The 26,817-nt window shown below is 38.2% G+C and overlaps 1 protein-coding gene and 1 long non-coding RNA gene across 2 annotated transcripts; both read left to right on the top strand.

Annotated features, from left to right (window-relative positions):
* Positions 1–131: 131 nt before the first annotated feature.
* LOC124148893 lies at positions 132–21,677 on the top strand. Its single transcript, XM_048397989.1, has 5 exons — positions 132–529; positions 2,767–2,773; positions 3,692–4,019; positions 18,214–18,348; positions 19,243–21,677. Exons 1-5 carry the CDS (start codon positions 132–134, stop codon positions 19,500–19,502), a joined length of 1,128 nt encoding a protein of 375 aa, XP_048253946.1. The 3' UTR covers positions 19,503–21,677.
* Positions 8,457–10,963, top strand: LOC125381553. The gene is made up of 3 exons (XR_007221896.1): positions 8,457–8,716; positions 10,448–10,506; positions 10,831–10,963. It is a non-coding gene; the product is annotated as an uncharacterized LOC125381553 (long non-coding RNA).
* Positions 21,678–26,817: the final 5,140 nt, after the last annotated feature.

Genomic DNA, 26,817 nt, shown 5'->3' on the forward strand with positions numbered 1-26,817 from the left:
TGGAGACAAGTTGTGGACAGAGGCCTGGCCCGAAACTACACCGACAACCCAGCAGTGCAGACCCACATCAGAAGAGCTGCAGCGTTGCCGCTTCTACCCCTAGCTGAAGTCCAAGATCCTGGATTGAAGTGATGGAGCAGGGACCGGATGGGCAGCAGATCAACGACTACGTCACCAGCACATGGGTGGACTTCAATGCCACATTCCCTCGAGCCCTGTGGAATCAACACGAGAAAACCGGTCCACGCTCCAACAACCATCTTGAAGGTTTCCACAACGGCCTGAAGAAGAGAATGCCGAGAGCCCATCCCAACATTTTCCAGTTTGTCAAAGAACTCAAGAAGATCGGGACAACAGATAGACGGCCAAGAAGGCAGACTGGACTGGGTGGTTCCATGAGACCTCATGCTCGTGTTGACAGAGACCGAGATGCAAGGATCGATCGCGAGAGACTGAAGCAGCAGCTTGCTACTGGCAGAAGATCAGTGATCCAGTTTCTGGATGCAGTTGGACATTTCATCAAGTTACAGTAATTTTGCTAGTAATGATGTAGTGCTAATGGTATAAAACACGAAGATAATGGATATAAATGTACAGTGTTATGACAATACATGTGTATTTATGATATTTGATGTTGTGAAAACATTTAAGTTGTGAAAATGATCTCATATAAAAAATGAAATTACAGTATCAAAAGTCATTCACATCTTGTTATCTTGTTGGAAGATTTCATTTTACTTAAGGGATAAGGGTACATCCATAAATTTGGTTTGATAGTAGTGTAGGCGATATGAAGTGTGGGCCAGGCTGTCATCGATTCTGGTTACTCGACTAATTGCGGACTTTTATTTATGAATCTCTGATAGTTTGAATATTTGTTTCACTCCGTCTACCGTTGCCTTTGATAAGAGGCGATAACAAAACGAGTAGAAGTGTTACATGATTGAGACCGATCTCCCGTGTATAGTTTTTACAATAACAATAACGTAAGAGGTTACTGGAATAAAAGATATCCAACTTTTTGGATCATCATTCCTGTTGTGAAATGTGATAGTCACGTGAACAAGAGAAACTTCTTATCAGTTTCCTGAGATGACCTATGGTGATGGCGTGTGGCAACTGCATCTGATCAAACTGACACATACTTTGTGTGTAATTCTAACTGGCACAGACACATTCACAAATTTAGCCTCTGGTACTGAACGACTGTGCAGATGTATTCAGCGCAGGTGTTCGTAATTCATGACTGCATTATCTGAATAATAGACACTAGGGCCGAAGAAGGTTTTCTGTATCAACTATGACTAAAGTATTTATCAAACTCATCTCATCCGAAGCATGACAAAACACCTGTCAGAATACTACAGAGACCACCATTGCTACTTGGTTAACATAATTAGTCTTGTTGATGCCAATAAAAGGGTCGGGTTCTAATTGTGATGCAAACAGATGATGGTGAAAATGGATACTGTGAATAATTCATTATATTGGAACTGACTGATCATACGTAGTCGTTTCTTTCAACGTCCTTAAGCGTATTCTTCCCTGGAATCTCCAGGGAGTCTATGTTTACTGGGCTTCGTTATTAAACTTTGATATATCCGGACTTTCGGGTTAAACCGGTATGACGGTGTTTGTCTGAACGGGAACGAACCCCCTGACGTGCACAGAATCCTGGATGACACGAACTAAATTATAATTAACATAGGCACATTGTTAAAGACAATGTACCGTAATGGTCCCAGGACCTTTGTACATGTACACCTGTCTACAGTCATACTAATATTTGTGACATGGAAATAGTGTATCTCGCCCACATTCCTCAATACTGATAAATCGAGCTAGTCTGACCTGTCTGAAAATATATGATGTCCCTGGCAAGCAAGTTGAAACATCAGTCATTATGTTATGGTTCAGGGACCTTTGGCTTCAAAACCTTATTTGTAGCGGCTAATGTGTCTTCTTTTCGACGATCGTGTCCAAACATATGTATAATTTATCATGCTAAAACTAATATAAATGCGAACCATCATTACTCTTATGATTTTATGTCTGTTATAAGGGGCTGTCGACAGACCCATAATTGTTATGTACACCCAAAGGACGAGACAATATGTTGAGCAGTCCTGGTCATACGGAAACGTCTGCACGTTTGCGGGTTGTGAGAAGGGGATGAAGGGGGTACATCCTGTTAGTTGGTGGCAGACGACTTTATTAGCAGTCCGTATCTTTCTAATTGGCAAAGTGTTGTGTTAGTTGCCTTCCTTTTATAGCTGTAATACAGTTGTTTGTCTAAAACGTGGTTGTATATTTGCGATGATAGAATTAATTCGTGGTCTGAGTGAGTGCAGACTGGATTTATTGTTTATTGTCAACTACATGTATTAGAAAAATTTGTAGTTATATAATTAGCCCGTGGTATCACTTCTTTTTTATGACACCCCTGATCATTTGAGCACAGCCCCGTGACATCAAGAAACCTTATTCTACCATGACAAACGTTCAAGTCTATGTTCAGTACACCCTCAAATCTCAGGACAGTGAAAACTTGGTTCACGGAGGGCATAGATTTAGAGTTAAGACGACAAATACTGATCGAGTTTACTGGAGATGCTTCATCAAAGATTGTCCAGTTACTGTAAACGTCCACTGTGGACTTATCATCAAGTATACCCGGATCGACAAGTATGCTGCTGACCCACATAAGATGGCTGTTGACAATTGTTTCAGTGCTTTTAAAACTCACCTGTTTTTGCCATATACCAGGAAGAAGGTACAGGTTTGAAAAAAAAATACCTATAGTCAAATTTCGGTATGATCATATTGTAACTCTGATAATGATAATAAAAAGATAACGAATCATCAGTGATTATAAGCCAGGTGCCAGCTCTCTGCAGATGTGTTTCATCAATGTTCCAGGTCTGAGCAACGACCATTCCTCTACTTTCTTATTCTCAAATGATAACATGAAATGTGGATCAAAATCCTATAAATAACCTCTATACTCGTATACTCAATACCTAGAAACGGACTATAGCCTGACCCTGTTGTTGTCACAAGACTGACCATTTAAAGAAGCCGACGGTTTTTATCTGCAAACACCTGGAGTCATCACTAACTTTTCTGTGATCCACTGAGACTATAATGCCTCAAAGCTTGTACGTCCAATGTTTCAGCAAATAATCGAAGGTGTTCTCGGAGGTTAGCGTTTGAAATGTATGGGACTAATGCATCAAGTACATATGATCCTGATATAACAAACAAAAAAACTCTGACTCCTGTCGGCGAACATTTTGTAAAAGTATGTCACCAATACCTACGTCATACATAAAGGGTGTGAAGGTCGGGTGAATATGTTAACACAATCGTTCTTTCCTGTTGTTGACGGTGTCAATATATTTGTGAAGAATTTACATCTATTTTTCGTTTAATCAAATACATGATGGATATATACGACTGTTGAATACATGGTGTACCGTAGTCCACAAAATACACGAAACTTTGAACTAAGGTCTCCTTTTAGAACATGAAATGTCAATGTGTTAAACTTCAGCGGGCACACATTTCGTTTGGGAAAGTCAGCAATTGGACAATAGTAAGTATCCAACATCAATCGATAATTAATTATTTATGCATATGCGTGCGTGTTTAGCCTGCTTACTGTTCGATCTGAAATCATTTCACCTTACAGTGTAGGGTGCTTACACAAGAACTGATGATGACAGGAGCGTTCCTGATTCTGTTTTTTGCAACTCTTGCCGCTTCTGAAACATGTGAATCTCTCCATGCAAAGGAAGTTGATGCATATGATGACAAGAGAATTCCCCAGTCAGTAATGTGGACTTTTAACAATGTGACTAAGGCTGAATGTATGAAGGAGTGTCAAACGGAAAAGTATTGCGTCAGTTTCCACTTCAGTCCATCGGAACCAGTTTGTGTGGCACTACGGGAACGGTTTGAAGGATCCAGCGTTCCCTCCGTCGAGGCCCTTGGCTATCAACTCTTTCAAACCAATAAATGTAAGTTCACACAATGCGAATGTTTTAAGAACATGGAATATAAGGTGACTTAACTGCAGTTTAAGAGCAGATTGGGAAAGGATTAATGCCGTGACAACACGGAGACACATTTGTCGTACAGTCCTAGTTAACCAATAACATTGCTGTGTTATTGTTTCGTTGATCATGATACGTACCATGAAGGGAAATGATATACCGAATGAGGCAGTTCGGATGTGAAGCTCTGCTTGCTATCCGTTGTCTGCGTTGGAGACACTCTAGGATGCTATATTCTCACTACAACATAAATACTGGTAACACGTCCCATTTTAAATCTGGAAACCCAAAAGTCCAGGAACTCTACGGTCTTTTCCCAGTCTCGGTCAAAGATATTTACAGAAATAAGCATGCCGTTTTCATGGGAACATACTAAGGAAGAACAAATGAAAAAAAAAAAGTTCAAAAACTCAATATTTACATCATTTCCCCCATGGGCCTGCCCATGTGCGAGAATATTTTCCTTTACTCAAAACTCATGTTTTTGTTTCGCAAATATTTAACTTGTATTTCATCAAGTATCATATACAAAATTTAAGTTATTTTAACTTAATTCAACGATTTTATAGCGATATTGAAATAGTTCGCCCGCGGGCGAGAAAAGGTTTGGCCCATGGGCGAGAATATTTTTCATTACACAAAACTTATATGTTTGTTTCGCAAATATATTTTAATGCATTCCTTCACGTATCATGACAGAAAATTTAACTAATTTTAACTTAAATTAACGATTTTATAGCGATATTGAAATATTTCGCCCATGGGCGAGAAAAAGGCTTGGCTCATGACTCAACTCATTTTAACTTAACTCAAGTAACTTTTGGCGTTATTAAAATATTTCGCCAATGTTTTCGTAAGTCCCTTTAAAGAATTAACTAATTGTTTACAAAGTATATTGTATCATGTGAAACACACTTTGTATTTATCACTACATTACTATTTTAAAAGGGCCTTTGGTTGGATGTTTCCTTTGCGGAAGGTTTACAGATTTCACCTTTTTCACATATTTCAACGATCTTTAATGACCCCGGCCTTTTCTCTCAGACCGTTTTGACAGTTTATCATACAAATACATGCGCGTGTAAACCAATTCATTGGCGTTTTTTTTTAACGAATTAAAGTTTAGTTCTTTTTCACTTCCCATTTTATGTCTCGTTAATACATCACACTGGGAAATTAAGTGACAATAAATAAGCAATATACAGGTACACGTGCGCGTATTTTAATGGGGAAAAAAACGATTCGTCTTTCATTGCATAACGTCTAGCTGAATATCTCCCATTCTAACGAAATCTCGAAAAAAATATGTCATTATATGCGGTGCGATGTTTACAGGCGATTGAGTGAATATTATGACACTATAGCAACTTTTAAATGTATTGTCACTTTTGGTATGAAAATGGTAACAGTTCAGAAAAAAACCAGCCTTCTTATGATAATTCTCAAATTCTCATTAGTACGATGTATCTAATTACAGTGTCGGCATTATTTACAGGTGATTCTACAATACCTGCTCTCGGTCAATTTCGATCTACCACACCACACATGAATAAACAGTTATGCAGGTGTTGCCGTGGGCAAATACTTAGCCTGTATATGTATATTTTTTTGTGGATACATGTATTACATATTTTCATTGATATGTGGATATATTAAGCACAAAGGCAAAAAAAGTTTATGAAAGAAGAATTAGTGCCTTGATATATTCAACGAGATGTGTATCATCGTTTAATGGGTCATTCAATAAAAGTTTGTTTGGAGGAGATATCAAAGGAGCCGCCCAATATATACAGTGTCGTCCCGTGAACTACCACCCCATCCTGTCCGTAAGAGTTATGTAATCGGTACACAAATATATTTGATGCGGTGTCAGTGTGTATGGAGTTTGAATTACGCCCGCCACTGGCCACAGGGGTAATCCTCAAAGTATAGTAACAATCAACAAGGTCAATGCCGTACAAATTACCTAGTGACGCACGTAACAACGACTGTCAACCTGTCTGCTACAGCTACCATACCATCATCCCTGTCACAACTGGCATATCAACGGCTTATTCAAAATTGTAATTGTAGAAACGTCGTTGAGAGACTAACGTATATGGTATACAGTACTCATATTTGATAAAAAAAAGAGTAAATATGTCAACTGGGAATTCAACTGGGTGTTACCTTCCTTATATCAGCAAACAACCCTGTTTGTGAAAATATGTACTAGACATAAGATTTATAGACTAATAAAATCAATTGTAAGACCGCATAGACCATAAAACCGAATTAAATGTGTCTTGGTATCATCTCTTGTGTATTAGATGATGGCAATGACCTGAAATGTTTTAACGTTAGATTATGAAGGACATTAAAGTGATGTATAATACTTGGGAACATGAACATTAAGATGTAGCAACATAAACATGCATGGAATGGAATAGGGAAAATGGTGAAAACAAATTGAAAAAGATTTTAATACAAAATTATTGATTTAAATAACCCGCCTGAACACGAGGGGTACCCAAACTTGTTTGACAGTTATTCGGGTGTTGTAGACTGTCAAATGGGACTCATGTGTGTATGTAGGGTACACATATCTATTGCAAGTTTTAGTACTCATACACTTTCACTTTTTGTGTTGATATGATTTCTATTTTCGTACATGATATGATTTCATTTTTATCTTTGGCTGCTCTGTTTATATATGTTGGAGTAATTGTCTGTCCCTCATAAATTGACATTGCTGCCTCGGTATTGCATCTCTTGACTACAGGAGATCTACAACATGTAGCGGAACTAACTACAATTCTTGTTTTAACCAAGCCCGGGTTTGACATTCCAGTAACTGGATTCAGGTTGATTGCAAGATATGCATACCTCGTCATAGTGATTGTTGTGAATTCCTTAAAGTTTTGTTTGTTTGTTAGTTGTTTAACGCCGCACTTAGCAATATTTCAGCTATATGACGGCGGTCTGTAAATAATCGAGTCTTGACCAGACAATCCAGTGATTGACATCGTGTGCATCGATCCACGCAAATACGGATACGGTGATATGCATCAACCAGGTCAGCGAACCTGACCACCAGATCCCGGTAGTCGCCTCTTACGACAAGCGCTGTCGCCCTTTTACGCCAGAATGGGTTGTTGAAGATCTGTTCCACCCTGGATCTTCACGGGTCCATTGACACAGGGATTTGCGTAAAGTCATTCCGACAACATACAATGCCTACTCAATGTCTCCTCAAAGTAAGAAAGTACCCAGCTAACACACTACGTTTTCACAACGTTGTGGTAAAGTTGTGAATTGGTAACGTAGTGATACAACGTTGTCACAACGTTATTATTACGTCACTGTGCAACGTCGTTTCACAACGTAATAACAACGTTGCATTTTTACGTTGTGAAAACGTTGTTCATCGAATATTTCCCAACGTCTTGTTACATCGTTCCTGAAACGTTGGTGCGACGTCAACTGTCGCCTTAACAAAAATTGTATGAACAAAAGCTTTACATACAAATCGACACAATTTCTGCCAAAAACAAGGCAGTAATTCATTATTTACCTATATCTTCGGAATCAGGATTTCCATCTCGTAAATAAACTAAAGTCTGTGTAAACACCTTATTATCACGTCACTCCAACGTTATGTGACAACGTAATCACAACGTAGCAAAATTACGTTGTGGAAACGTTGTGCATCGGGCGCCATGCAACGTTATGATGACAACGTTTCTCATACGTTGGTGCGACGTCAAATAGTCTTCATCGCGAAAAGCGTAAAAACAAAGGTGTTTACTCGAAATAAACTACATTTTGGCAGAAAATTACAATAATGTTAGATTTGGTTTTCACTTTTCAGCAACCCGTGCTTGTCGTAAGAGGCGATTAAACAACAAACAATGACAATAACATTTTCGCCATACATGCATGATTCGCACTTCCATCGTTGTTGAAAGGTTGTGGATTGGTAACGTCGTGATATAACGTTGTAACAACGTTATTTTAACGTCGACCTACAACGTTGCACATTCACGTTGTGAAAACGTTGTGCATTGGACATCACACAACGTTTTGTAACTACGTTTCTGAAACGTCGGTGAAACGTTATTGAGTTTGCTTCTCGATAGTCATAAAGGAATAGAACTGCTTTATCAAAATCAACATGAATTTGTCAGAAAACCAAGGTAGTAATGCATTACCTTTCTATATATTCGGCATTTGAATTTTCATCTCTTAATACTAATATTTCGAGAACGTAATTGCGTATATCTGTGACAACGTTACAACAACGTTGCAAATTAACGTTGTGATAACGTTGTGCTTTGGACATTACAGTACTTTTTGTAAATGATGTTTAGGAAACCACTTGTAGACCTACCATCTCTTAGTGTTATTTTTTTTAAACATATATATCTATTAACGAACTAAATGTTGTCACAAGCAATATTACAGTTAAAAACAATTGGCGCGTATTTTTTGCGGCGTGAGAGCGACTGCAGAAAAGTTTAGCCTGTTGCCTCGTGAAGTGACGTCAGAATGACGTCACATTGTCGCGGAAGATTTGTTGTCACCAGCCATCTTAGCTCAAACTCACTCTGGACATAATATATTACAAGCAAGTGATTGTGCAGCAACTGGAACTGGACAGATGATCTGTGAATTCGATTGAGGTAAGTTAATTTTTCAAAAATAGTCTCCGCTTGTTGATATGTTTCTGTGCATGCAGTGCGTCAAATGATCTAAATGTATCGTATTATTCAGAAGTGGCAGGGTTCAGAATGCAGTTTGCCGGTCATTTTCACTGAGCGTCAGTGTTGATATTAATATGATACACAGAACTTGATGATAGAGGTGAAGGGGGCCCAAGACTTTTTTCCATATTATTATTTTATGGATACCAAGGGTAATTGCCAAGGGCAAGCGGTATATTTTTGACAAGAATTCAATCTGGTGGCGTTTTGTGGCCGTCATATTGTGTTCGGGTTTCGTTCGTAAGCGTGTAGATTTGTAAATAGGCCTAACTTATGCATCGCCTACTGACCGCACTGACAGTTATCGCCATTTCTTCTGTGTTATTTCTGAAATCATTACTATTTAAAGTTTACATGTACTAATCTTCTGACTTTGATTTTTGTGCAACAATGTGGCTCATCCAGGCCATGGGAAAGGTTAAGTAGATTTCTCTTATACAGCGAAAAGAGGGAATCAAAACAATGGAAGTATTCAGATCGACTCTCTGTAGGCTGCTAGTTATAGCCCTAGTCTAAAGTGATCAATGATGTTATGAAAAAAATCGTATTTTCGGGAAGAGACAGAAACATACTTGATGTTTCCGAAAAGGCCTAATTAGCACTGACTGAAGTAGCCTAAATGTGGATCATCAGGTTGTTGCTGCTGTCTATAAAGTTTATCATAGCAAGGTGCTTATCATGTGTATTTTTATTATTTCCGAAAAAAGAATCAATTCATCATTTTCCGATAACTAGATCTATGTCCGACTCCTTTCTAATGAAAACGAGCAAAAGTAAAACGAGTCTCTCGTCGCGCGCTATAACGGGGTGTTTGCGGTATTGTCCTCTCTGGTGATGATAAGCTAGTCGATAGTCAAAAGTTAAATATCACCATATATTGTCAGTGAGTTGGTCATCGTTTGTTGATTATTAAAGTGAGATAGGTGTAGCCAATGTGCACCAATGAAAAATACAATGGAATTGATAGCAACCATATTCTTTCGGTTTTCGATCTGCATATGTTGCCACGTAGGCTACCATACTACAGAATTATATTTAACGATATTTAACTGTATTAGATCTATGTTAATAAACGTAGTGACAAATAAATTTCAATAAATATTAAGAGCTGTTTCAACTTCGTCTGGTATTGTATAAGCTATTGCATTTTGTTTATTTCTCCATGTTTCTAATCTTTGTAAATGTTAGAACATATATAACTATCCTGGCATATTAATATGGAAAATATTAAGGTAGATCTAAGTATTAAAAAAAATCACAGTTTTAATTAGGATAAATACCCCAAAGTGTTAACACTTTTATCACTTATTGGTGGGCCAATTCATAATTCATATTCAACATTCTTGCTTCAAATATGGGAACTATTTATTTTATTTGGCAATATATATTTTTCATTTATGTACATATTTTTCAAATAAGGTTTTAGAAACTTGGCCATGATATTCACTTGAATCACTAGTTTGAGTGTACAGCAGAAAGGTAAAGTTACTGCTTTTGAAAAACTACAGTTGATCTGTTGACTGATAAAACTATTTGCCAATATTACTATCAGTTACATCATACTCTATTAGTCTAAGTAAATGGGATTTATCTATACAGTACTGGTTTATTTAAGAATGTGATACTATGTGGTTTCTGTTTTTCTTTCAGGTGGAGAAAACAGTATTGTGGGAGCGTATTTGTTTAAAGTACATATCACTGACAGAAAGGTATGTCTGATTCAATAATATATACAAACATCTTCAAGAATTAAAATTTAGATGATTCTTATTTAATTATACCCACAATCTAAAAGGGCGGGGGTATAAAGTTACACCAATGATTCAGTGCTAAAAGCTTTTCTGCTTATGTATGATCCAAGAGCATTATGGTATTAGTGTCAGCGCCTTCGCACTTTCAGCAGTTTTTAACAGTTTAAAGACTGACATCAGACATCAAAACATTATTTTGGGGAATGCAACCGTTATTTTGTTATGTCAGAAATATGTCCCTTGCCTTGCCATTTTATAACATTTGTGTCATTTTTTATTCAGTTACCAAGGCATAAGGAGAGACTGAGGATACAGTTGAAGATCATCCCTGTGACTTTTCATTTTAGGACTGAAAAGGCTCCCCAGCAACTCAGCCCATGTTCTGACTTGTCATTTAACAAATAAATAAAGGTCACCTCAACCAGAATTCTATTGTCATTTCGTTTACATAATGGATCTTAGGACATCAGATGCATAGACTATTCTGTTTGCCACAGTGTTGCTCTCAATGCTGAATGTATGAGGTAAGGCCAAGAAAATTTAAATGTTTCAATTTGTGCAGGGCTTATTGTTTGATGGTTTTTAATTTGCAAATTCGTGGGAAAATCCAATATCTTTTAATTGTGTTGAAACATTTGTGAACAATTTGCACATAGCCTTGAAAATTGTTTTGGAAAATGAATATTATATGACCAAATTGTACATGTAATTTAAAACATTTAGATTTATATCTTGGCCGTATTTCAAACTCTGCCAAAAGAGAGTGCATTTCATTGACTTGCTGTTTCATGGATAGGGTTAAAGTGAATTCAGTTTGCAGAATGTATTTCTTGGTACCTGACGTCTTAACTAGATTGGTACAAACTTTTCAGGCTGCCTGGGAGGTATTGAGGAATAAAACAGGCGTTAATCTACATGGACATTGCAACAACGTGCTGCAATGCCTGTAGTGTCGCCATATGTAAACAGTATGCGATACCTACGTTGTCGCGACGTAAAAAATGGACATTGTGACAATGTCTTGATTTGGTTGTATTTTGGTTTACGCACAACGTTGTAGCAACCAATCTGGGAGTCTACAGAATTACGGTGTGACAACGTAACATCACAACGTTGTAGCAACGAAAAGTAAACGTTGTCACAACGTTGTAACAACGTAGAATTGTTGGCTGGGTACGTTGTCGCGACGTTTTGGTTAAACGTTGTAGCAACGTAAAAAATGGACGTTGTGACAACGTCTTGATTTGGTTGTATTTTGGTTTACGCACAAAGTTGTAGCAACCAATCTGGGAGTCTACAGATTTACGTTGTGACAACGTAACATCACAACGTTGTAGCAACGAAAAGTCAACGTTGTCACAACGTTGTCACAACGTAGAATTGTTTGCTGGGTACGGTACTTAGAGTACATGTGAGAATGCTATGGAATGACAAGAATAATCCAAATGGCAATAAATTACGCACATACAGAATGTACAAATCATCACCTACTGCTGAGCCTTATTTATGTCATGTACGTTTTAGAGATCATCGAAGACTTTTAGCATCCTTTCGATGTGGTATTTTACCTTTACATGTTGAGACCGGCCGCTACGCCAAGCCACCTACCCCACTGTTGGATAGGACTTGTAAATATTGTCACGCCAATCCTACTAATGATCATGTAAATTATGTTGAAGATGAATGTCACTTTTTAATAGAATGTCCATTTTATGATGATTTAAGATACAACTTAGCTAAAGAAGCAACTTCTGTAGATAAAACATTTCATTATATGAGTAGTTTAGAAAAGTTTATTTTTATTATGAACGAAGAATCGCTCCAATGTATTTTAGCCAAATCAATTTACAACATGGTTAAAAGAAGGCAATTTCATTTTAAGCCAAGTATGTATGTATGACTTGTATGTATGTATGTATGTATGTATGACGTGGTGTGTGGGCGGCGCAACGCGGTGGGGGGAGTTAAGGGGGAGCGCACTGTTTAACTAAGGACTTTCGAAGTCTGTTGCCCTGTATCCTGGCATACTGGTGCGCTCTTCACTGAAACCGCCCACGGCCGTGCTCCGCGCCTGCATCACGAGGTATGTATTTTTTATTCTGTTTCAACTGAATAGTTTTATGATTGATATGTTTTATAGTGTCTCGTAGGTCATATTTGGCCGGATGTTATATTTTACTGTTTTGTATATATCGTATTACGAAGTGTATATAACATGTGCCACTTTAATAAACAATATTCTCTCTTCTCTTCTCTTCTCTCTCTCTGTGAGATTATACTCAGGTTAGGGAGATGTTTAATCTATATAACGAGTTATTATTCTACCTAACAATGTATTTAATGACATGAATGCAAAACAAACTCAACGGTTGAAAGGTTTAATTGAAAAAACTACCCCTGGTCTTGCCTAATAAAACAACTGTAACCCGACACAGATCAAACACAACTTACAAACACAATCATAATCTGGTTAATCTCTATCACTCAGTATGACAGTATTGGGCAGCTCAGTAATTAGGAGGTAAGACCAAGCAGGTACACTGGTCACACTTGACTGGTCTGTCCGATGATTAAGTCATCTGACAATTGGGAGTGAACCATAGCAAGTACAGCTGGATTGTTGCTCCTTTTATAGGACCGATTAGTTTTATGACCACGGGCCTCGGCACAAGCGTGGTGCTACAAGACAAGATATAAATGTACATCCAATATGGTGACTGTTTTTCGCTATTGATATTCTAAATTCATTCATAATACCACAACATTTAAGTACTCCTTGAAACTTTACAATCACTTCAATATGTACAATAGATTAAACGAGAACAAATGATATATTGCAGATTATTAAGTCATTGTCTCTTTTATCAGCCGCTACGTTTGTATCTTTTGCATTGTACAAATAAATATTTTGTCTGTCCTTTTGCAGATTTAGCCCCAGAATGTGCTCATTCGAATTAGGAACGAAAATAATTGCTTATCATGAGTATATATGATACAGTTAAAAGTAAGTTGTACACTGTAGATGTATTCACTTTAAAGTCGTATACGACCTTCGCGAGCGAGTTATATGATCCAGGTTAATTGGAACGAAGTCTAGAAAGGATAATAAAGTTTTGTATTTGGTAATGTGTAGGTCTGTTAAATATGATTTTTTTTAATTCCTTTTATTCAAAATGTAAAACAAATAGTTATGCGCTGAAAAATAGAGCTGACTTGATAGAAGATATGGCGTTAGCCACCTGAGATTGTCTGGTGGACGCGGTTTAACATTACTGTGCCCTCACCCTGGTTGTTGTTGTCGTTGTTGGGAGCTACAGCTCATTGCATTTTTGGTTACAGTCTGTCTCACTAAAGTGGACATGTGCAGGTGAACTCTGTTCAATTTGTATATGAAATGCCCCAATATGTGAACTCAAGACAATAATAACCTGAGAGTAAATCCACGTGCGTCTGCCTTTCCCCTCGTTCACCGGAAATTCAGTGACAATAAGTTGCTGAACAGTTGAATCTGATGGACGTATTGTGCAGAACCTGCTTGACACTATTGGTTCCAGGACCACTAACACTGGGAAGAGTGGCACTCTGAGCTGAACAAAGTTTGGTCCTAACCGCCCCAACATCTACAAGTTTGTAAGCTTTTTGTCATCTTTAACAGTCCCATGCTGAGACCTTTCTCAAAATTCAGGCCGTTGGCAGGCTGCCAACAAAAAGAAGAAAATATCGCAACCTGGACACATGTGTGCTCAGTCAAACGATGAACTTACGACCGGCAGAAAACAACTCCAGTTGAGTATGCCAATGCTGTATCTCAACCGTGTTGGCCTGAAAACTTAACCATGTTAATTAATCCCATAATCGTATAATTATTTTTGATAGAAACCGTATCTTAGTTGCTTCTTGCACTGTATCATATCGTGTATTTCATCTGCATATGCATAATGTGTATATGTATAAATGACTACACTTTTACCGCATATTCTACAACAAACAATAATTAATCACCTTATTACTGTCTCTCCATTTACCATGGCTGACTGCACTAATACCCTTTTAACAGTGGACACCGATTTCAGTATACATGTAGGCTTTTTCTTTAAAAAGGAATATGCAGGAAATTATATGTAACAATAAACATGTTTGAATGTTATCAGTTTTGCGTTCTGAGATACAGTGATGTAAGCATCTTCTACAATTAACAATACATAATGGTCACATAATGTATATGATAAAATACAGAACTCTTTGCCGGAATGTTTCGTGGAAATCATTCGATCAAGTATAAATGACTGCGTGACAAGACAAATCAACTCTTTATACTCGATGAAAGAAACTGGCTTAATATAGGAACAGTGCTATATAAGGACATTTGAAATTTCTAACCAAGCAGATACATTAGAGACAGTGACTAGACTACATTTACGTAATCCGTATCAATCAAAGGTGTAAAATAACTGACATTCATATCTGTCGGAGACCAACCAAATTTACCAAGAATTATTATTACTATATTTATTACAATGCAAATACTTTAGTGATTCATTTTTCAGAGGAGAGGGCATACATACAAGTATTTTGCTTCCGTGTGTGAATGCAGGTAATACTTGGGATCTCAGTTCTCAGTTTTATACCGGATGTATATCTGAATTTGTATATGGAACCATGCGTACAGCATGACAATTACTTGCTAGTCGTCAGTCTACAACGCACATAACACGGTCAAATAATTTTGGGCACCACTTTTGCAAGTTATTTATTACAATGTGTTTTATTAAAATCTATTTCAATTTGTTTTCACCATTTTCCCTATTCCATTCCATGCATGTTTATGTTGCTACATCTTATTGCTCATGTTCCCAAGTATTACAAAACACTTTAATGTCTCTCCTTCCTAATCTAACGTTACAACATTTCAGGTCATTACCATCGTCAAATACACAAGAGATTATACCAAGACATATTTAATTCGGTTTTATGGTCTATGCGGTCTTACAGTTGATTTTATTAGTCTATAAATCTTATGTCTAGTACATATTTTCACAAACAGGGCTATTTGCTGATATAAGGAAGGTAACATCCAGTTGAATTCCCAGTTGACGTATTTACTTTTTTTTATCAAATATGAGTACTGTATGCCATATACGTCAGTCTCTCAACGACGTTTCTACAATTAATATTTTGAATAAGCCGTTGATATGCCAGTTGTGACAGGGATGATGGTATGGTAGCTGTAGCAGACAGATTGACAGTCGTTGTTACGTGCGTCACAAGGTAATGAGTATGGCATTGACCTTGTTGATTGTAACTTTACTTTGAGGATTACCTCTGTGGCCAGTGGCGGACGTTTTTTAAACTCCTTACACACTGACACTGCATCAAATATATTTGTGTACCGATTACATAACTCTTACGGACAGGATGGGGAGGTAGTTCACCGGAGGACACTGTATATATTGGGCGGCTTCTTTGATATCTCCTCCAAACATACTTGTATTGAATGACCCATTAAACGATGATACACATTTTGTTGAATTTATCAAGGCACTAATTCATCTTTCATAAACTTTTTTTGTCTTTGTGCTTAATATATCCACATATCAATGAAAATATGTAATACATGTATCCACAAAAGAATATACATATACAGGCTCGGTATTTGCCCACGGCAACACCTGCATAACTGTTTATTCAAGCGTGGTGTGGTAGATCATAATTGACCGAGAGCAGGTATTGTAGAATCACCCGTAAATAATGCCGACACTGTAATAAGATACAACGTACTAATGAGAATATGAGAATTATCATAAAAAGGCTGGTTTTTTTCTGAACTGTTACCATTTTCATACCAAAAGTGACAATGCATTTAAAAGTTGCTATAGTGTCATAATATTCACTCAATCGCCTGTAAACATCGCACCGCATATAATGACATATTTTTTTCGAGATTTCGTTAGAATGTGAGATATTCAGCTAGACGTTATGCAATGAAAGACGAATCGTTTTTTTCCCCATTAAAATACGCGCACGTGAACCTGTATATTGCATATCTATTGTCACTTAATTTCCCAGTGTGATGTATTAACAAGACATAAAATGGGAAGTGAAAAAGAAACAAACTAAACTTTAATTTGTTGAAAAATAACGGCAATGAATTGGTGTACACGCGCATGAATTTGTATGATAAACTGTCAAAACGTTTTGAGAGATAAGGCCGGGGTCATTAACGATCGTTGCAATATGTTAAAAAGGTGAAATTTGTAAACCTTCTGCAAAGGAAACATCCAACCAAGGACCCTTTTAAAATAGTACTGTAATGATAAATACAAAGTGTGTTTCACATGATACAATATACTTTGTAAACAATTAGTTAATTCTTTAAAGGGACTGACGAAAACATTGGCGAAATATTTTAATAACGCCAAAAGTTACTTGAATTAAGTTAAAATGAGTTGAATCATGTGTCATGCTTATAATCCCTTATGGGGCGGTCGGGTAGCCTAGTGGTTAAAGCGTTTGCTCGTCACGCCGAAGACCCGGGTTCGATTCCCGACATGGGTACAATGTGTGAAGCCCATTTCTGGTGTCCCCCGCCGTGATATTGCTGGAATATTGCTAAAAGCGGCGTTAAACCATACTCACTCACCATAATCCCTTAATGTATTTGCGAAACTAAAACTGCTGAGCAAAGGAAAATATGCTCGCCCATGGGTCAAACCAATATTCTCGCCCATGGGCGAAATATTTCAATATCGCTATAAAATCGTTGAATTAAGTTTAAATGAGTTCAATATTGTGTATGATACTTAAAGGAATACATCTATGTATTTGCGAAACAAAAACATGAGTTTTTTGTAAAGGAAAATATTCTCGCCCATGGGCCAAACTTCGCTTGAGTATTTTAACTTTTTTTTCATTTTTTCTTCCTTAGTATGTTCCCATGAAAACAGCATGCTAATTTTTGTAAATATCTTTGACCGAGACTGGGAAAAGTCCGTAGAGTTTCTGGACTTTTGGGTTTCCAGAATTAAAATGGGACGTGTTTGGTTAAATTATTGAATTACTGTTATCCTTTTTTATTTTCTTTGTGGTATGAGAGTTAAGATATCCCTAGGCGCTTGGCCTTAAATGTCTCGTTATTAAATGAATAGTCCTCATCGTCACGATATGGTAGAAATATTGCTGATATGACGTCAAACCTTAACTCTCTCACTCACTATAGTAGTCAGCCTCTGGTGTGTTACAAAATAAATCGATTTTGCATTGACAATTTTCTGAGGTTATCCTTCAGTTATGAATCTTAGGCTTAACGGTAGCCCTTGAATGATTGTGTGTTCTTATGGCCTGTCTCTTTGGACGTCGACTTAAATAAGCAGCATATCTAACATTTGTAACAATGAGTCAAAAACAATGTGGCAGATATACCGAACCACATTAAAAACTTCACAATCCTAAAATTTTAACATTTTGAGCAGTTATCATTGTGGGCCCTTATTGTGTATTGAAACAGTAATGGCCACGTATTGTCTTCAGATAACACCCGTTTTTGTGCAGGTGAATCGATCAAAATCATGTGCACAGCACTAAAGTTGCAACAGTGTTTTTTTCACGTGCAACTGGTCAATATGCCAGATACATTATGTGTATGAATGTGTATTGCTTTAATTTTAGCTTTGGCCATAGTCGGGTCAGAATGTGAGCTGGACGTGGACTGTGCCTCCCTCACTAACTCCCACTGTAACAAGGGGGTCTGCAGGTGTGACGCGGGCTACGGGTCGGACGGAGACACCTGCCGCGTCCTCACAGGTACATGGAATGAAAGGGAGATATGTTGTTTTATCGCTCCCCTGTACATGAGTATGTAACGTGAATCAGTGTGTGGATGGTTTAGTTAGTAACGTGAAACGGTGTTTGGGATGGTTAAGTTAATAACGTGAATCAGTGTTTTGTGTGGTTTAGTTAATAACGTGAATCAGTGTGAGGATGGTTTAGTTAGTAACGTGAATAAATGGGTGGAGGACTGAGTGACGTGACGTGAATCAGTGTGTGGATGGTTTAGTTAGTAACGTGAATCAGGGTGTGGATGGTTTAGTTAGTAACGTGAATCAGGGTGTGGATGGTTTTGTTAGTAACGTGAATCAATGGGTGGAGGACTGAGTGACGTGACGTGAATCAGTGTGTGGATGGTTTAGTTAGTAAAGTGAATCAGTGTGTGGATGGTTTAGTTAGTAACGTGTATCAGTGTGTGGATGGTTTAGTTAGTAACGTGAATCAGTGGGTTAATGATTGAGTGACATGACGTCAATCAGTGTGTGGATGGTTTAGTTAGTAACGGGAATCAGTGGGTTAATGTTTGAGTGACATGACGTAAATCAGTGTGTGGATGGTTTAGTTAGTCACGTGAATCAGTGGGTTGAGGATTGAGTGACGTGACCTGAATCAGTGTGTGGATGGTTTAGTTAGTAAAGTGAATCAGTCTGTGGATTGTTTAGTTAGTAACGTGAATCAGTGGGTTGACAGCAATTTCAATGAACCTTAGTAATCAGAATTAAGCAACTCTTGCTGGGGAACATGTACGATGAGTTGAATGTAGATTTGGTTCTTATTCCAAATACACGTCTTCGGGTTTCCCTCCGACATTAAGTTGACACTAAGCTTTATCTTTATCGTGAATTAAGTGTATTGTGTTTCTTATTTCAGAATGCTCCACCTTCAGTGATAACTTTACCCTGTACAGGTCGTTTGCCATCGTGGGCTACGACTTCCTCAGCCAAGGAGCATCTACCTACGAATCCTGCCCTGCGTACTGTATCAGCGACAACAGGTGTAAGTCGGCTGACTTGGACTTTGTTGGTAAAATCTGCTACCTGAATACGTACACGTGGCTGGGAGCGCCTGCATCGACGCTTGTTAAGGACAGCCCAATATTTGATTTCTTCCAGCGAGAGTGCCTTTGGTAACTCACCTGAAGTTCATTAACGAAATACTCCATAGCAGAGTTTTTTAATGTGATGAAAGATGTAATATTATCCCGAAAATAATGTAATTTCAAATACAGGATCTCTTGAAAACGATGTTTTGTGAAATGAAAACGATTGTTCAAAAATGAATTGTCCAAAATAGCCTGAAACAAAAATTCAAAACAAATGGTCGGTGCTTTGTTCTTCACATAAATATTAAAAATAGAGCTAATTATATTGTGTAAATATGAAAGACAAATACAGTCAAAACCTACTGTAGAAAAATATTCGGGATTAGATACATGGTTTGATTTATCGGGTGTTGGATACATCCGAATCAACATTTATCTATCCAAGTAATGAAACAACAACTGCAAAGCGCAAACTTTCTGAATCTTGCATGCTAGGTAAATGACTGTTGTATAATAAGTAATTAAGGAGAAGAAACTGGCATATCTACGCCAATGTGTATATATGCATTTATTCAACTTACACAAATTCTAACTTACCTGAGTAGGTTATTAGAAACTTTTACTCTGGGAAATTTACACCTATACTTGACACATCTTTGCTGCAAGTTTGTCGTGACAGTGAGGTTTGTTTGTCCGACCGTTATCCAAAGCCATCGAAATTGGTTCTGGCTAGAAGTCTTTTGACGTTTAGTAAGAGACTGAAGTCTAACAGATTTAGATCAGGAATATAAGTAGTTCAAAGCAACACTCATGGATTGTAGCCACTGAAACGACTGCTTTGTGCACTGGGGCATTGTCCTGACAGAAGAGCACAACCTTTTGCGGCTTCTCACGTCTAATGTCTCAAAATTGAAGCATGACAGAACACGAAGGCAATACTGATTCCAGTTAATGTGACAATCTTTGCCATCTCTGGTAGTGGAGATGTCAAATGCTTCCAATGTGTTGATTTTTCTGTCGTCATCCATTATCACAATACGTTGCAATAACCTTTCTGGGTCAGCTTCAAACAGAACTGAATTATCTGCATTGATACATATTTGTTACACTACTATACATTAATGTATAATCGTTACCACCCAACTACACTGATACATGATCGTTACATCCTACTGATGTGATATTTAAAAGTGATACATACTATTAACAATTGGAAATTGGATAACATTTTACCAACATTTTATCACCTTACTTGCTACAAAAGAAATATTACACAACAACGTACCATTTTCCAGTATCTTAAACTAGCCAATGGTCAAATTGATAACACACATCAGACATGATCCATGACCAGTATCTCTTATTGTGCTGGTCAGATAGAGTAAGACAAAAACACTTAGGAACTAGAGACCATTATCTGTATGTACAGCTTTGTTTATCATCCATCCTTATTAAATCAAAGGTACCGGATACTCAAAAAGTACCATACTAACTGGACAGCTATCCTTCTTCAAACTAAACTTCACCCATAAACACAGTTATCGTTAATGCCTTCCTCAAACTAAATCATTTTATTTCGCCACTTTACTCAGAAAATAACGTTATCTGAAGTAGCTAAAACAGGTATAAATTAGGGACGACAGTCGGTCAAACATCACTCTGTGGCTGTCACTGTTTAAAATAAATATGAAACTAGCTGTTTTTTAACTGTTTTTTTACTCAAGGAAGAAACGTTGCTAGTTTGTACTATGTTAAATCCTAATTATATTCTATTACCCTTGGCAGGACCTGTAGGTGTGTGGTAATTGGAACATGTCCCACTTTGTATAGTTTAGACACTCTCGTTGCTGTTGCTGTGAGTAGAGTATGTCCATTCTGTTTAACCCTCTTGCGTTGTGTACCTTTGAATATGTATGGTAACATACATATACGTTGTCCTGTGTGAATCCCCACTCGGGTAATGTGTTTGTTCGAGTGTGTAGGGCATACTGTAAAACGTGACATTAACACGAGCGTGATACATGCGGGTGGTCTTTGCTCGCATTATAAAACATCGCATTTATATCAACAAAAACACATTTTGGATAGCAGAAATACCAACTTAGACATACGCTGAAAACAAACAACTATGTATTCCACATCTTTGTTTATTGAGCAGCACTTGTAACAAGAACATAAACAATGTCATTCAAACACTAATTACATTAGGTGAATTGATACTGCTGGAGTGAAGACAAGCGTTCTACTCACTCATGTCATCACTTATCACACCCGCAAGTCCAGACAGACGCCACCCAACACGTGTCTTTGCTCTTTGCGACTGCATCAAAGGCCGACACGAGCCAGCGCGCACGTATTGTTTTAGCTGAAGTAGTCTACTCAGCGCTAATAAGCGGTGCTTTTTGGTGTATTGCTGGATTAATGTAAGGTTGGATTAAGGTGAGGATTCTCCTGTACACCTGACAGAGGACGTTTTGTTTAGAGATAAATCCACTGATGCTTGAGAGGAGGGGTGCTTTCGACATGGTATGGCACGATGGGCTAATACAAAAACTTTAAAAAATAGGACTCAAAGGTCAGATAATAAACTACATCCAGGACTTCATAAACAATCGTAAAATAACCGTGGGTATAGACCAAACTCTATCGGGCCAATGTCCCCTAGAAAATGGCACTCCACAGGGCAGTATCCTCAGCCCCACCCTCTTCAATATAATGATAAACGATCTATTCGAGGGCCTATCCCCTAAAGTAAACACATCAAAAATCGCGGATGATGGAGCCATCTGGTTCCGCACTAAAAGCATGAAAATGGCCCAAAATTTATTCCAAAAATCTCTGAATAAAATACAACAATGGGCTGACAAATGGGGCTTCTCCCTTAACTCAGAAAAAACAACAGGAATAGTATTCAAACATAAAAACATGAAACCCGCCTCCCCAATCCTCCAGCTAAACAATCAAACAGTTGAATTTCAAAAACAAACCAAATTCTTAGGACTTATTTTCGATGAACATCTCACCTGGAATGCTCACATCCAAAACCTAACAACTAAATGCAGTAAAGACCTAATCACCCTAAGATGCCTAACTGGCTCTAACTGGGGAGCCTCCAAAGATACCCTCCTCTCTCTCGACATATCACTAACTAGATCAAAACTAGACTACGGCTGCGCCATATACAACACCCTAAACAACTCTCTATCTAAAAGAACTTGACTCAATACAATATCAGGCTCTCAAACTAATTACACGCACCCGACATGGCACCTCCTATACCTCACTTCAGGCCTTAACAGGAGAATGCTACTAAGTCTACGCAGGAAACAGCTTAGCTTAAATTTCTGGGCCGCGTCCCAATCAAACCCTCTCATCCAAAACCTAATAAACCAAAACATGAACACCAAATTAAAAATCTGAAACAAAACTGCAAACAATCAAATATCTTCACCCCTAAACTTAAAATACCAAAAATAGACACAACACTAGCTAGCCAAATAAATAAACAAACCGACACAAACATAGCTAAAACTACCACACTAGCATACATACACGACAATTGGCCAAATTGGTGTCACATTTACACGGACGGATCCTCAGATCCGACCTCCAAACACACAGGTTTCGGAGTCCATACCACACAACCAACTAAAACCACACAATCCTTTCGACTCCCAAACAACCATTCAATATTCACGGCAGAACTAATGGGCATGGCCTCAGCCCTACATAATCAAGAATAAAAAAAACACAAAAAAATCCTAATACTTACCGACTCCCTAAGTGGACTGCAAGCCCTCTAAAACAAAAATACCAAAAACCATCCTAAATTAATAAATCAAATACTTTAAAGCTCCAACGACCTAACTAAGGCAGGCAATCAAATAACCTTCTTGTGGATACCGGCCCACGTAGGAATATACGGTAATGAAAACGCCGATAAAGCAGCTAAACTATCCCTCAAAATCCCAGAAATAAGCTTTAACTTACCCATCTCAAAATCAGAAACTAAAAGTGTAAACAAGCAAAAAATCACAAAAATGGCATAACCTACATCTTAACTTAAATAGTCAAATAAAAAAAGTGCTCAGCAAACCACTAACCAAACCAAAAATTCTCCATCCATCAAAAAAAATCGACAGAGTAATCACTAAACTCCAAACAGGACACACCAGCCTAAATAACCACCTAAAAATTTTAAAAAAACCACACTACAGGTAACTGCCCACACCGCAAACAACTAGAAACCCCAGAACACGCACTCATCCACTGCACACACTACCTAACACAACGAACCGCATTACAAACCACCCTCAATGTAAACAAGGCTCTCACTCTAGAAGCAATACTAAACCCACAAAATAAACTAGAAAACTTCAAGGCCTTAGGCGTATTCTTAATCAAAACGGAACTAATAAAACGCATCTAAAAACTCAAAAGCCTACCAAATCAAAATCACATAAACAAACAAACATCCATCATACCCAGCTCCCTTAGTTCTCCTCCCCAACCCCATCGGCATCTATTCCAAATTTCAAAATTCCCAAATTCTATATAAGCAACCCCTAAAGCCCCCTCTTGGGTTGCACACACCACTTTCGCCCCTTTCGGAAACACATTAAATAGCCTGTCCGGGCCCGTGTGCAAAATTCGCATCAGTCGGAAAGCGCACGTTAAATCTCCAAAGTAAGTAAGTAAGAGGAGGGGGTGTTGCATTCATATTGAGTCGCATTTTTGGCTAGGGGCCAGCGGTCGCATTCCATTGGAGACGCATTAATTTCACGTTTTACAGTATTATATTCCACCATATGCACATTGTTGTAAGTTGAATAATAATGATCCTTCTTCATCATATTCATCTGGTGTGTTAGTACATGTACACCCTTCAAATAAAGAAACGCACAGGTAGATTTTTAGTGAATTTATTGTACCTTATAAAGTCTATATATTTAATGTAATATAATAGATACAAAAAATGAAATTTTGGAGCTCGATAGTCACACGTTGTCGTTGTACAAAGGGAATGAAAACTGTTCATTGTCATGTTACATAAGGCCATAAGGTGGCGCTGAACACGTATGACCGCCCCAGAAAGCAACCACGGCTCTGCATCTCCTCGGCACTGACTAGATAAGTGTACGAACTCTATCCTGCGGAATTCTGCACCATTCTGTTTGCAACGCATTGGCCAGTTGTTGGAGTGTCTGTGGTGTGTTCTGGCATAGACGTAAACGTCGATCGAGTTCATCCCAGAGTTGTTCGATTGGGTTGAGATATTGAGATGTCGACGACCAGGACAAACGATGATGTTGGCATTATGAAGGTAGTCTACCGTGACACGAGCTGTTTGTAATGGAGCGTTGTCCTGTGGAAACAGCTCCCTCTGGCGGTCAATGATTGGAAGAAGGTCAGGTTGAAGAATTTGATTCATGTAGTAATAAGCTGTCAAATTTCCCTGAACTACAACCATGTTAGATCTCATGGTGTAGGACATAGCCCCTCCAACCATGACATGACCGCCACCGAAATTGTCGAAGCAAAACGCTCATTTCAACGACGATAGACAGGTTGTTCTGCAATGTTTGACAAGCTGTTGTTTTGATGTCTAACGTACACAATCTTTCAATGGATAAAAGGCAGCCATTGTTAAAAAGATCGATGTTTTCATACCCACGGCTTAATCTAAAAAAGGCATCATTAATAAAAAAGCATACCTCATTTTATCCAGTCATAATCAAGCAATCTTCAATGTCATGTTAGAATACTTCTTAATCTTACAACTAGTTACAATGAGGTGTCTGTAAAGTTACATAATATTATGTTCCGAATATTTGACGACGAAAGTGCATGACGAAAGCATGCTTGATAAATGCTATTTTGCGCGATATGTACGTTATACACCATCTCTTGCTACTGTCTTATTATAACCCGTGTCCCTGGGGGTGGGTTGTTTTAGTTCGCGATTGTCAGTACCAAGTTACCATGCAGAATGTAAACGAATACAACCGCCTCTGTACGAATCTCGCTACAAATGAATACGTCATTAGATATATTTATTAAGAGTTTATTGATTCTGAATGGCCTAAATGGTTAATGGTGAAGCTACATTAAGCCGAACGCAGTGGTGGGGATCCCGGGATAGAATAGGCCCCAAGTGACCTCAGCTTGTGGTAAGAGGCGATTATGTGGTTCAAGTGTTCAGGCTATTTGACTTGAATGTGTGTCATCGAACATGACTGGGTGGGGTTGTGGTGTCGGGGACGGGGTGCCTTGGTAGGGAGCCGGGTGTTGGGTGCCATGGGTGGGTGGTGGGCATATAGTTTGTCACTAGTTTGTCTGGCCCAGATTGGATTATTTGTCATATAGCTGAATACTGCAGCACCAAACAACCAACATGCACTCAAACATTGTTGACTGCCGTTGTGTTTTTCCCGTACTTATCAGGAATGTCGCTGGCAAAGGCAAGACAATAAACAAAAGAGTTCCGATCTTATTTAACCAGTGGCGATTCATAACGCAAAGAGTGCACATCGGTTTTTACTTTTATGCCTCCGTAAACAGAAACAAGTATTGAAGTCAATTCTTATAAAGTGAACAGTCATAATATTCCTGACTACTTATTTAATTAACACAAAAATATTGTAGACAGCGACACGAAATCAGTGACATTGATCCAAACAATAAGTCAAAGCAAGCAACACCAACTCTATTATCAGCTACTCAGGAAGCAGTCGTTCGCCAATGCGCGTGGCCGATTATATTATAGGTTTTTGGAACATGACATCACTTGAAATGTTTTTATGAGGAGTTGAATGGTTACAGAAGCTGACCACATGGAACATCACCTGAATTGGTGATTGGATGCGAGGAGGCCTTTTATGCATTCATATCCTTTGTTAGTCTGTTTGTTGTTTAAAGCCGTACTCAGGGTTATTCAAGCTATATGACGGCAGTCTGCAAATAATCGATCCTGGACCAGACAATCCAGTGATTGATATAATAAACATCGATCCACGCAATTGGGATCGATGACATGCACAAACCAAGTCAGCGAGCCTGACCAACCGACCCCGTGAGTCGCCTCTTACGACAAGCATAGTCGCCTTTTATGGCACACATGGGATGCTGAAGACCTATTCTACCTCGTATCTTCACGCATTCATGCGCACATCCCAATGGAAAATTAACTTCGTATTTCACATGCTGTCACACACAATGAATTCGAATCATTAGCACGCAGATTATAACGGCGTGAATATATATATCAATAACTTAACATGCGGTTTACTCCCAATCCCATAGGTATTTCAGTTTGTTAACACCTGCAATACTTTGATCTGAACAACCAACTTTCAATGCACCCACAGACTGCTCGAAAAACGAGCTTCGTTTCCATCGACTGT

Source organism: Haliotis rufescens, unplaced genomic scaffold (assembly GCF_023055435.1).
Source record: "Haliotis rufescens isolate VD_foot unplaced genomic scaffold, xgHalRufe1.0.p SCAF_18, whole genome shotgun sequence".
Taxonomy (NCBI): Eukaryota; Metazoa; Mollusca; class Gastropoda; order Lepetellida; family Haliotidae; genus Haliotis; species Haliotis rufescens.